The sequence below is a fragment of the Schistocerca cancellata genome, chromosome 7, assembly GCF_023864275.1.
Source record: "Schistocerca cancellata isolate TAMUIC-IGC-003103 chromosome 7, iqSchCanc2.1, whole genome shotgun sequence".
Classification (NCBI taxonomy): Eukaryota; Metazoa; Arthropoda; class Insecta; order Orthoptera; family Acrididae; genus Schistocerca; species Schistocerca cancellata.
Window position 1 is genome coordinate 32,852,718 of NC_064632.1, and position 13,280 is coordinate 32,865,997.

Genomic DNA, 13,280 nt, shown 5'->3' on the forward strand with positions numbered 1-13,280 from the left:
CAACCTTGGGACTAAGCACTGCGGCTGTGAAAAAAAGATCAGTGCATGTCTTTGTAAAGATTATGAAGATAATGTGAATGAAAATGGATCAGGCTATGTATTTAAGGCGTTGGGTGAAAATAGAAAGTATTCTGCTGGATAATCATCTACAGAATTGCATAGGAAAGTCAAGTGGGTGTACCTGTGGCAGTTTTGCTCATTTCTTTGAAGATGTGAAATTGAAAGGAAAATAATAATTGATTAAAATGTGATTGTCCAAATAGTTTAGGAAGAATGTGATGGATTGATATATGGAGGACAGTGGGAAGTTAGTATTCTATGGAAAAGAGGGCATGGGGAATGCTGGTGTCCAGAAACGTAAGACTTAAAGTGGTGAATATGAGTATGGTGATGATGGGACAGGGATTTTTATGTAGACAGAGAGACTGCGGACATTTTGTTGTAGACATTGGTTAAGAATGACAGCAACCACCAGTAATGGAGTCATCAGTAGTGCAACCAGTGGAAACTAAATTTGTGGTGCAAGTAAAAGGCAGGAGTAAGAGGGCTGCTTGTGAGAAAACAATTTATACGACATATTTCAGGATATACTTTAAGTTTTAAGAGGTTATTGTAGGACCACCTGCTCCCAACCATTGTGAAAAACCTTCTTTCTTACACTCAAGGCACGGTCACTTCTTCCAATGCATTTCCACAATTTGTGTTCCATTATCATAAGACGTCTTAATTGTCTACATCTACATCGATACTCTGCAATCCACTGTACAGTGCGTGGCAGAAGGTACTCTGTACCATTACTAGTCATTTCCTTTCCTGTTCCACTTACAAATAAAACTAGGGAGACACAACTATCTGTTTGTCTCCACATGAGCCCTAATTTCTCATATCTTCTGTTCGTGGTCCTTAGGCGCAGTGTATGTTGGAGGCAGCGGAATCATTCCGCTGTCAGCTTCAAATGCTGGTTCTCTAAATTTTCTCAATATTGTTCCTCAAAAGGATGTTGCATTCCCTCCAGGGATTAGCATTTGAGTTCCTGTGCATCTTCACAACAGTTGTTTGTTGTTCGAAGCTACCAGTAACAAATCTAGCAGCTCGCCTGTGAATTGCTTCAATGCCCTACTTTAATCTACCTGACACGGATCCCAAGCACTCGAGCAGTACCCAAGAATAGATTGCACTAGCATCCTATATGTGGTCTCCTGTACAGATAACACATATTTTCGTAGAATTCGCCCACTAAACTGAAGTCAGCCTTCTGCTTTTCCTAGCACAGTCCTCACATGTTCATTCCATTTCATATGTTTGTTTTTCCTACTGATCCCCATTAACTTACGTATCTCTACATTTAGAGCTAGCTGCCATTCTTCACACCAACGAGAAATGTTGCCTAAGGCGTCCTCAACCCTTCTACAGTCACTCAACTTTGACATCTAACCGTACACCACGGCATCATCAGCAAACAACTGCAGATTGTTGCTCATCATTTATGTATATAGAGATCAACAGCGGTCCTATCATCCTTACCTAGGGCTCTCCTGATGATACCCTTGTCACTGATGAACACTCGCTGTAAAGGACAACATACAGGGTTCTATTATTTAAGAAGTCTTCAAGCCATTCACATATCTGTGAACATATTCCATATGCTTGTACCTTTGTTAACAGCCGGCAATAGGGCACGTTGTCAAATGCTTTCTGGAAACCTAGAAATATGGAATCTGCCTGTTGCACATCATAGTGCTCAGTATATCATGTGAGAAAAGGGCAGTCTGAGTTTTGCACTAGCAATGCTTCCTAAAATGATGCTGATTTATATACATAAGCTTCTCTGTCTCAAGAAAATTTATTATATTCAAACTGAGAATATGTTCAAGGATTCTGCAGCAAGCTGATGTTTGGGATATTGGTCTGTAATTTTGCGGGCCCATTCTTTTGTTCTTCTGGTATATGAGAGTCCCCTGAACGTTTTTCTGGGCACTTGGATCTTTGCACTGGGTGGGAGACTCACAATAAATGCAAGGTAGGTAAGGGGTCATTGTCGTAGAGTACTGTTTGAAAATCCGAATTTGGATTCCATCCGGACCTGGTGACTTATTTGCTTTAAAAGCTTTGTTGTTTCAGTACGCCAGTGATGGTTACTACTGTGCCATCCATACGGAAGTCTGTTCGTTGCCAAGCAATGGTATGTTTGTACAATTCTCTTCTGTGAACGATTTTTTAAACATGAAATTTAAAACATTGGCTTTCGTTTTGCTATCTGCAACTGACACACCAGACTGATCAAGTGACTGTGTGGAAGCTGTAGACCCACTTAGTGATTTTACATGGGACCACCGATTTTACATGGGACCACCTCTTGTATTCTCTACCAAATACTTTGCTGAGGTATGTCGGTGGTAGTAGTTGTACGTGTCATGCATAGATCTTTTCACAGACACATGAATCTCTACTAACCTTTGCTTGTCGTAATTTGTGCATTCTCTTTTGAACAGAGAGTGCAACAGCCTCCGCTTCCTCAGCATTTTCTGAATCTTGTTGTTAAACCATTATGGGTATTCTGACCTTAATCCACTTACTAGGCACTTAATTCTCCGTATCACTATTTATAGTTTGCTTAACCTTTCCCACAATTCCTCTACGTCCATTGTACTGGAACTGAGTGACGTCAATTCACTGTCTAAGTGAGATGCTAACACCTGCGTATCTGCTCTTTCTAGCGGAAACACTCCTAGCTTTCTTAACTGATTTGTTAACGTTTGTAACCAGAATTGTTATAATGACATCATGATCGTTAGTCCCTATTCCTATACTGATGCCGATAAGGCCTGGTCTATTTGTAGCTACCAGGTCTAAGATATAGGGGCTAGATCATCAACTATGCCTTTTGTGGTTACACAGGGCAGCTTCCTACACAGTGTGTTCATTTCCTTCTTTGAGGAATCTATGTTATCCACCTAAAACAATCAATTCCTTTTCTAGTCATAATTGATGAATTTTCATATTGTCTCACGGTAAGAGCATTCTTAGATAATCTTCCAGTACTTAACATTCCCCTTAACTTCTGGGACTTCTCAGGTATCTTTCTTCAGATTGATCCCCACTTATGTGATTGTGCCATTAAAAACCTCTGTCCGTAACAAACCCACTAACAGCAATACAACTAGGTTGACATCTGTGACCTAATATGCCTCAAAAAGACCAACCTACAGCCTTGGCTTCTGTGTATGTCACATCAACAGTGAGAAGCAGAAGTTATTCAAATGTTAATCTTCTCAGAGCCTATACTGACAGACAGTATCCTTTCAGCTAGTCCCAGAATACACTACTTCTTTTTTTGTAAAAGAATACCATTTGCTGACCAGTACTTCGCTTTCTACATCTACATTTATACTCCACAAGCCACCTAACGGTGTGTGGCGGAGGGCACTTTACGTGCCACTGTCATTACCTCCCTTTTCTGTTCCAGTCGCGTATGGTTCGCGGGAAGAACACCTGTCTGAAAGCCTTCGTGCGTGCTTGAATCTCTCTAATTTACATTCGTGATCTCCTCAGAAGATATAAGTAGGGGGAAGCAATATATTCGATACCTCACCCAGAAACGCACCCTCTCGAAACCTGGCGAGCAAAAGCGCCACTCTTGCAGAGTCTGCCACTTGAGTTTGCTAAACATCTCCATAACGCTATCACAGTTACCAAATAACCCTGTGACAAAATGCGCCACTCTTCTTTCGATCTTCTCTCTCCCCTCCATCAACCTGAGGTCCCACACTGATGAGCAATACTCAAGTATAGGTCGAACGAGTGTTTTGTAAGCCACCTCCTTTGTTGATGGACTATGAATTAAACAATGCAAGTACCAAAAACACGCAAAGAAATTAAGAATTAAACTATGTAACAAATAAGTGAGCTAGGAGTATACAACTTTCTGCTGGCAGCTGCTTATCCAACGGCGGCAGGGAGCACACATGCATTGAGAAACTCTTCCACACCTGTTGCCTTTTAATGCCTACCTTTTTACCTCGATGTGAAGGATGTCCTCATCAAATTCTATCATGAGCCCCAAAAGTTAAAATTTATCACAACCCATCCTATTCTAGTACATCCATATTCTACTCCCGCTCGCAGTCCTGTGTTTGATGGTTCATTCTTCTGTCAAGAACAGGACCTTTCCCGTATACTTACTCATGTCATCCTATTGCAGTACTGTCAGTAGGCATGCGTATCCAGTTAGTAGTATGTCCAAATGTGAAAGCTCTCCTTTTATCTGCCGTCTGAGATGCAACTACTGCATACATTTTGATGCATAAATTACTACTAGTCAGCTGCATACCCACATAAATGTACAAATGGCAGCTACTGACATCCTGTACACACCACCACCAATGATTCAACAGCTGCTCCAACACTCTCGCTGTTAAACTCCTCAAGTTCATAACCAGCAGCTTTGAACTGTGCAGCATATCTTCCATTCCTGCGAAATCCCCCACCCTGCTCCCAATCTGTTTCCGTCCCACTCCTTGATCCCTTTAACCTTATCCTTTTCGTCTCTTTCTCTCTCTCATTCTTGCTCCCGTCCTACACTGTCATATGATTGTAGATGTTATTTTACCATAGCGAAGTGACTTTCACAGTGAGTGTCTTCACATCAAAGAGACACTGATGAGGATAGAAAAAAAAGGCAAATCGGATCACAGATGTCAAAATAGTTGTATTGCTGGCAATTAGTGGGTTTGTTATGGACATAGGTATTTAATGGCACAATTACAGAGGTGGGAATCAATTTGCAGAAATGACGATGGAAAGAAAAAAGTGCTGTGCTTTGGACGTATTTTGTGGACATCCACACGCCCCCACCCCTCCTTACGGGGAAAGAGGAGACACATTAAGCAAGCAGTATCTGGATTCCATCACTGCTGTAACTGCCAATATTCATTATAGGCAGCGTTTTGATGTATCAAATTTTCCTGAGTCATACCCTTCAGTTGTAACATATTAATGTGGAGCAGTACTGCGATTATAAGAGAGTTCAGCAGAAGGGTGTTCCTGTTCCTGTAACAGTGCTCCAAGCAGCTGCTAACATGATTTTGCATTGTAAGAACTAAAGTGAGTGTCAGGCAGTGTCTGAAAGATGACCTACTGGAAACTATGGGGGGGCGGGGATTTTCACAAACAATTTTATCAGATTGTTTATTTGTGTGTTTTCACCACCAACTGCAATCTTGTTTTCTTCCTATGTGGATAATGCACACGTCAAAAAAAGTTTTGCGTCACCCCGGCACCCAGTACTCCCAAAGATAGACATTGACTGTGGTTATTGTATCACAGACACAGTCCATTTGACTGTTCAGGGATGTCACTAAACCTGCCCAAAGGTGTAAACAACCATGCAGGAGCAGCGCCTATTAGATGGAGAGGGTCTGGCAGGCGATCAGTTTCAGTCATTCCACCAGAATGGAGGTACATGGCTCATGTTGTCTGTAGTTCAGCCATGCCTAGATGGTCAATACCGCAGTTCGATCGCATTTGCATTTTTACTTTGTGCCAGGAAGGGCTCTCAACAAGGGAAGTGAACAGGCGTCTTAGAGTGAACCACAGCGATGTTGTTTGGACATGGAGGAGATACAGAGAGACAAGAACTGTCAACGCCATGCCTCGCGCAAGCCGCCCAAGAGATGCTACTGCAGTGGATGACCACTACCTATGGATTATGGCTAGGAGGAACCCTGACAGCGATGTTACCATGTTGAGTAATGCTTTAAGAGAAGCCACAGGACGTTGTGTTACTACTCCAACCGTGCGCAATAGGCTGCATGATGCGCAACTTCACTCCCGACGTCCATGGCAAGGTCCCTCTTTGCAACCATGACACTATTCAGTGGGGTACAGATGGGCCCAACAACATGCCGGATGGACCGCTCAGAATTGGCATCACGTTCTCTTCACCGATGAGTGCCGCATGTGCCTTCAACCAGACAATTGTCAGAGACATGTTTGGAGGCAACCCAGTCAGGCAGATGCCTTAGACACACTGTCCAGGCGAGTGCAACAACATGGAGTTTCCCTGCTGTTTTGGAGTATCGTTATGTGGGGGTGATGTACGCCACTGGTGATCGTGGAAGGTGCCGTAATGGCTGTATGATACGTGAATGCTATCCTCCGACCGATAGTGTAATCATATCGGCAGCCTATTGGCGAGGCATTTGTCTTCATGGACGACAATTCGCACCCCCATCATGCACATCTTGTGAATGACTTCATTTGGGGTAATGACATTGCTCAACTAATGGCCAGCATGTTCTCCAGACATCAATCCTATCGAACAGGCCTGGGATAGATTGAAAAGGGCTGTTCATGGACGACATGACCCACCAACCACTCTGAGGGATCTATGCCGAATAACCGTTGGGGAGTGGGTCAATTGGACCAACAGTGCCTTGATGAACTTGTGGATAATATGCCACAATGAATACAGGCATGCATCAATGCAAGAGGACATGCTACTGGGTAGTAGAGGTACCTGTGTGTACAGCAGCCTAGACCACCACCTCTGAAGGTCTCGCTGTATGGTGGTACAACATGCAATGTGTGGTTTTCATGAGCAATAAAAAGGGTGGAAATGATGTTTATGTTGATCTCTATTCCAATTTTCTGTACAGGTTCCGGAACTGACATGATGCAAAACTTTTTTGGTCATCATCATCATTTAAGACTGATTATGCCTTTCAGCGTTCAGTCTGGAGCATAGCCCCCCTTATACAGTTCCTCCATGATCCCCTATTCAGTGCTAACATTGGTGCCTCTTCTGATGTTAAACCTATTACTTCAAAATCATTCTTAACCGAATCCAGGTACCTTCTCCTCGGTCTGCCCCGACTCCTCCTACCCTCTACTGCTGAATCCATGAGTCTCTTGGGTAACCTTGCTTCTCCCATGCGTGTAACATGACCCCACCATCTAAGCCTGTTCGCCCTGACTGCTACATCTATAGAGTTCATTCCCAGTTTTTCTTTGATTTCCTCATTGTGAACACCCTCCTGCCATTGTTCCCATCTACTAGTACCTGCAATCATCCTAGCTACTTTCATATCCGTAACCTCAACCTTGTTGATAAGGTAACCTGAAACCACCCAGCTTTCGCTCCCATACAACAAAGTTGGTCGAAAGATTGAACGGTGCACAGATAACTTAGTCTTGGTACTGACTTCCTTCTTGCAGAAGAGAGTAGATCGTAGCTGAGTGCTCACTGCATTAGCTTCGCTACACCTCGCTTCCAGTTCTTTCACTATGTTGCCATTCTGTGAGAATATGCATCCTAAGTACTTGAAACCGTCCACCTGTTCTAACTTTGTTCCTCCTATTTGGCACTCAATCCGTTTATATTTCTTTCCCACTGACATTACTTTCGTTTTGGAGATGCTAATCTTCATACCATAGTCCTTACATTTCTGATCTAGCTCTGAAATATTACTTTGCAAACTTTCAATCGAATCTGCCATCACAACTAAGTCATCCGCATATGCAAGACTGCTTATTTTGTGTTCACACATCTTAATCTCACCCAGCCAGTCTATTGTTTTCAACATATGATCCATATATAATATGAACAACAGTGGAGACAGGTTGCAGCCTTGTCTTACCCCTGAAACTACTCTGAACCATGAACTCAATTTACCGTCTACTCTAACTTCTGCCTGACTATCCATGTAAAGACCTTTAATTGCTTGCAAAAGTTTGCCTCCTATTCCATAATCTCGTAGAACAGACAATAACTTCCTCCTAGGAACCCGGTCATATGCCTTTTCTAGATCTATAAAGCGTAGATACAATTCCCTGTTCCACTCATATCACTTCTCCATTATTTGCCGTAAGCTAAAGATCTGGTCCTGACAACCTCTAAGAGTCCTAAACCCACACTGATTTTCATCCAATTGGTCCTCAATTAATACTCGCACTTTCCTTTCAACAATACCTGAGAAGATTTTACCCACAACGCTGATTAAAGAGATACCTCTGTAGTTGCTACAATCTTTTCTGCTTCCATGTTTAAAGATTGGTGTGATTACTGCTTTTGTCCAGTCTGATGGAACCTGTCCCGACTCCCAGGCCACTTCAGTTATCCTATGTAGCCATTTAAGACCTGACATTCCACTGTATTTGATGAGTTCTGACTTAATTTCATCCACCCCAGCCGCTTTATTGCACTGCAATCTATTGACCATTTTTTCCACTTCCTCAAATGTGATCCTGTTTCCATCATCATTCCTATCCCATTCTACCTCGAAATCTGAAACATTACTGATCGCATTTTCACCTACATTGAGCAACTCTTCAAAATATTCCCTCCATCTGCCCAAGGCATCCACAGGATTCACCAGCAGTTTTCCTGACCTGTCCAAAATACTTGTCATTTCCTTCTTACCTCCCTTTCGAAGACTGCTAATTACACTCCAGAATGGTTTTCCAGCAGCTTGACCCATAGTCTCCAACCTGCTTCCAAAGTCTTCCCACGATTTGTTCTTGCATGCTGCAATTATCTGTTTGGCTTTGTTTCTTTCTTCAACATAACTTTCTCTGTCTACCTGGGTTCTGGTATGTAGCAATTTTTGATATGCCTTCTTTTTCCTTTTACAGGCTGCCTTGACTGTATCATTCCACCAAGCTGTTTGCTTCATCCTACTTTACACACTACTGTTCCAAGACATTCTTTAGCCACTTCTAGTACTGTGTCCCTGTACCTTGTCCATTCCTTTTCCAATGACTGTAATTGACTACATTCAACTAACTGGTACCTTTCTGAGATCGCTGTTATTTACTTGTGCCTGATTTCCTTATCCTGAAGTTTCTCCACTCTTATCCTCCTACATATGGCCCTGACCTCCTGCACTTTCGGCCTCACAATCCCAATTTCACTGCAGATTAAATAATGATCAGTGTTTTTTGATGTGTGTATTTTTATGAATGTAATTTTAATGCAGTCAGACTGTGGGCAAATTACGGAGTTAGACTCATGTTGCTGTCCTTTTACTGAATATCAGATACTTCTGTTTTCTTTTTAGAAGTCTAAAAGGTGGTTCACTCTGTCTCGGAAGATCTTTTTCTATAAATTAGCAATAACATTGACAGACAAGTCATTCGTAGTGGGTCCAGTCAAAAAAATTGCACCATGATGTGAGCCACACTTCACCACCATAGTTATATTACTCCATTCCAACTTTAGTTTTTGAAACCTTTTCCTCCCAAGCATCTGTACCCATTTTATCAACTTTTTTGGTTTTCACCATCTCTTACTAAAATAATTTTGAAAATTCTGAAACCTACAAAATTAAGAATAAAAAAAGACTTTCATATGTCAGTCGGTCCCCATTTCAATAGATAAGAAAAAGCCTCCTCCCCTTCCACAGATGTTGCTCAAATACTTGTAATTTTATTATTCCTTATGACACATTCCCTCTGGTTAAATGTTAATTCAGTATATAGTATGTGTTTTTTCTGCGTGTATGGTTTTTCTGTTATTTCTACTTTAGAAGATAAGCATAAAAAAATTTAGGCGAATCGTGTAAAAGGAAACTAATTGTATTTTGTGTCTGTGGGCTAACCTGTGATCAAATTTAAAATGTAGTGTCTGTGTCATGTATTTCCTGTGTTGTTACTAGTTGTTTTAGCAGCAGCTGTAACAATGGTAGTTAGATTAAAGATGTCAATATTAAAATAATTAAAGGAAATTCCTGCCATGTTTTTATCATATAATTTACATTTTCTGATTTACAGGGAGCCTGCTGACAAACTTATAAGACATCGTGCTTGTTCACTTAGAGATACTGCGTATACATTGATAAAAGCCCAAATGGATTCGGATTTTGAGGAGCAGTGTAAAGTTATAGCAAAAGCGAGAAGAGAGAGGGCAGAATCTCCATCACGATTTGCACCTGAGTTTGTGCTCACCACAAATGAACAAACTTCAAGTAAAGGTAAATGCCATCTCTGTTTTAGATCCTTGATGTTAGCAGTAAATTTGAAAGTCTGATCCCTTTCATGTGTATCTAGTAAGCATTTGTAAGATAGTGTGTAAAATTTAAAATGCTTTTGGCATTTCATATTCAAGCATGAAAATTTGCTGTGTCAGTTTAAGGGCCAATAAGTCTTTTGGGGGGGGGGGGGTTAGTGATAAGGGAGATAAGGGTTCGTGGCCTCAGGCATTTATCAGTGAACATTCTCCCTCCTTAATCTTACATCATTTTTCCCATTGCTTCAGTTGGTTGATATTTGTGTCCTGTCAGACAGTTACAGTAATATCCTTGCCCAGATAGCCTTGCTCTTAATTACTGTAGGCTGGAGACAAATTCCTGGTTCTGCAATGGACAGTAGATAGTATCATCTCTAGCTGAGTGTTGTGTACAGTGTGTATGGTTGTGAAGCAATTTAGTCATAGAATCAAATTGACTTTCAATTATCCACAAAAATATCTGTAACTGATCTCTCCAAGACACTGTCTGATGGAAGGGACATCCACCTCTGAATTCTACAATCAGCTTTCTGGTGGAGGGCACTTAGTATGCCGTAATGGCAGTGTTAATTCACTTCCTTGCTATTCCACCCACAGGCAGTGCACAGGAATTACAACTACAAGGAAGCCACAATTTTATTTGATCAAAATTGGGCATATGTGTCACAGGGAGTTACCTCTCAATCCTTATTTGTACAAAATATGCTTAGTTCCAATAGGTCAGTCACTGTTTTATTGTTTCAAACTAGCTGATTTTGGCCAGTGTCACCCATCTTCAGAAGAAACTGCCCAAAATCACTCAGTCTAAAATAAGACATGATGAAATAAAGCTCACCTTATATATATATATATATATATATATATATATATATATATATATATATATATATATATATATATATATATATATATATATATATATATATATAAATTGACTGCCAATGGTTGATATTAAATATGGTTTTGCAGTTCTAGGCGCTACAATCTGGAGCCGAGCGACCACTACAGTTGCAGGTTCGAATCCTGCCTCGGGCATGGATGTGTGTGGTGTCCTTAGGTTAGTTAAGTTTAATAAGTTCTGAGTTCTAGGCGACTGATGACCTCAGAAGTTAAGTCACATAGTGCTCAGAGCCATTTGAAATATGGTTTTATTAGTCAGAAATAAAAACAGCGACTGACAGGCTGATAATAAGTCTACTTTGCCAAATTTTATTGCATATTCATTACGCAAGATGTCAATAGTAGGAAATTGTGTTTTTCTTGACTCCCCTTAGAATGTTGACACTCAGAATTTTTAAAATAATTTTTTTAATGATCATCATCATCATCATCATCTTGGACAGTTTCCAGCCACTGGCTGGGTCTGTCGGGAACACAAGCCTCTCCATCGTGTTCTGTCATTCCACCATTCCCCCTCTTCCACCTTCGTCCAGTTCTCTCCTCTTCTCATCACACATTTCTTCACTCCCTTCACCCATCTATCCCTTGGTCTTCCTCTGGGCCTCTTCCCCTCCAGTTGCAGATCAAACATCCTCTTTGGAATTCTTCCCTCATCCATTCTCTTCATGTGTCCATACCACTGCAGTCTTTTTTTTTATCCTGTCCTGTACGGGTTCCTCCTTTAGTCTTTCCCTCACATACACATTTCGCAATCTGTCTCGTCTTGTTACACCCAACCTGCTCCTCTGGAACTTCATGTCACTAGCCTGTATTCTACTTTTGTCGCTTTTGTGCATTACCCATATCTCACTTCCGTATGCCAATATGGGGACAAAGTAGGTTCGGTATATAATTCCCTTGGATTTCTGTGGCACCTCCTTGCTCCAAATAAGCCCCCTAATGCATTTGTAGAACTGCCCTGCTTTTCTGCACCTTTCATTTATTTCCATTGCGTTTCCCCCCTTACTTTCAATCACGCTTCCCAGGTACTTGAAGTTCTCTACCACTTGTAGTTTTACCCCTCCACAAGTTATATCCACATTTGGCCTATTCTTCTTCCTTGTTGTGACGATTATTTCACTTTTATTTGCAGAGAAATGCATTCCATATTGTGCTGCCGTTGCCTCCCATGCATCTAACTGCTCTTGCACCTCCTTCTCGCAATTTCCCCATAACATCAGGTCATCGGCAAAAAGCACTGCTTTCATTTTATGATCTCCAATTGCATCTGATACTTGCTGTAGGATTTCATCCATAACAATAATAAACAATAAAGGCGAAAGTGCACTTCCCTGTCGCAGCCCATTTTCCAGCTTGAACCATGCAGTACGCTCCCTCCCCACTTTCACAGAACTCTCATTTCCCTCATACATTTTTCTGACTTTTCGTGTTATCTCTTCATCTATCCCTTTTGCGTTCAGCAAATCCCAGAGCTTGTCCCTACAGATACTGTCATACACCTTCTCAGTATCCAAAAAGGCCATGATTAAGTCCTTCCCGTACTCATAGTGCCTCTCCTGCAGTTGCCTTACCGCAAATATGAGGTCCGTTGTTGATCTTCCCGGTCTGAAACCGTACTGCTCCTCTTGCAGTCTACTTTCAATACTGCTTCTTATTCTCTTCTCCAGGATCTTTTCATAGATTTTTCCACAGTGGCATAGCAGGGTGATTCCTCTGTAGTTCTCACATCTCCTTTTATCCCCTTTCTTGAAGATCGGGACTATAATTCCTTTCTTCCAATCCTCAGGAATTCTGTTCTCCTTCCACACCACCCTCAGCACTCTGTATAGCCACTGGGTTCCTACTTCTCCTGCTGCTCGTATCATATCCACTGTTACTTCGTCCCAACCTGGTGCCTTGCCCCCTTTCATCCTCTTTATGGCTTCTTCCACGTCATTCCAAGTTAGATCATCAATTTCCCCACTATTATAATCGTCTGCTGCCTTAGGCTCTCCATCGCTGTTAGTTACCCGCTTGGCGGCATTCAACAGATCTTCAAAGTATTCCTTCCAAATCTTTTTGAGCTCATGCATTTCCTCCACAACTTTTCCATTATTATCCATGATCCTCAGGCACTCGCTTCTGTCGTTCCTCTTATTTCTTACCATGGTGTAAAGTACTTTTTTGTTCCCTTCACTGTCCTCTTCTAACGTTCTTGTCCATTTTTCCAACCACTTCTTCTTCTCCGCCCTTACTATGGTCTGTGCCGCTTTCTTGCTTTCCTTATATTTTACCCTAGCTTCCTCTGTTCAGGTCTGGAACCATTCTCTGAAGGCTTTGTTCTTTCGAAGTACTGCCTCTTTACATATGTTGTTCCACCATAGGGTTTCCCTACTTC

The 13,280-nt window shown here is 41.6% G+C and overlaps 1 protein-coding gene across 1 annotated transcript in view; it reads left to right on the plus strand.

Moving 5' to 3' along the window:
* Positions 1–13,280, plus strand: part of LOC126091894 (ATPase family AAA domain-containing protein 2-like) — a 222,379-nt gene that overhangs the window by 145,086 nt on the left and 64,013 nt on the right. The window contains exon 18 of the mRNA XM_049907190.1: positions 9,769–9,968. Coding sequence (XP_049763147.1) covers positions 9,769–9,968 — 200 coding nt within the window. The remainder of the gene's footprint in view (positions 1–9,768; positions 9,969–13,280) is intronic.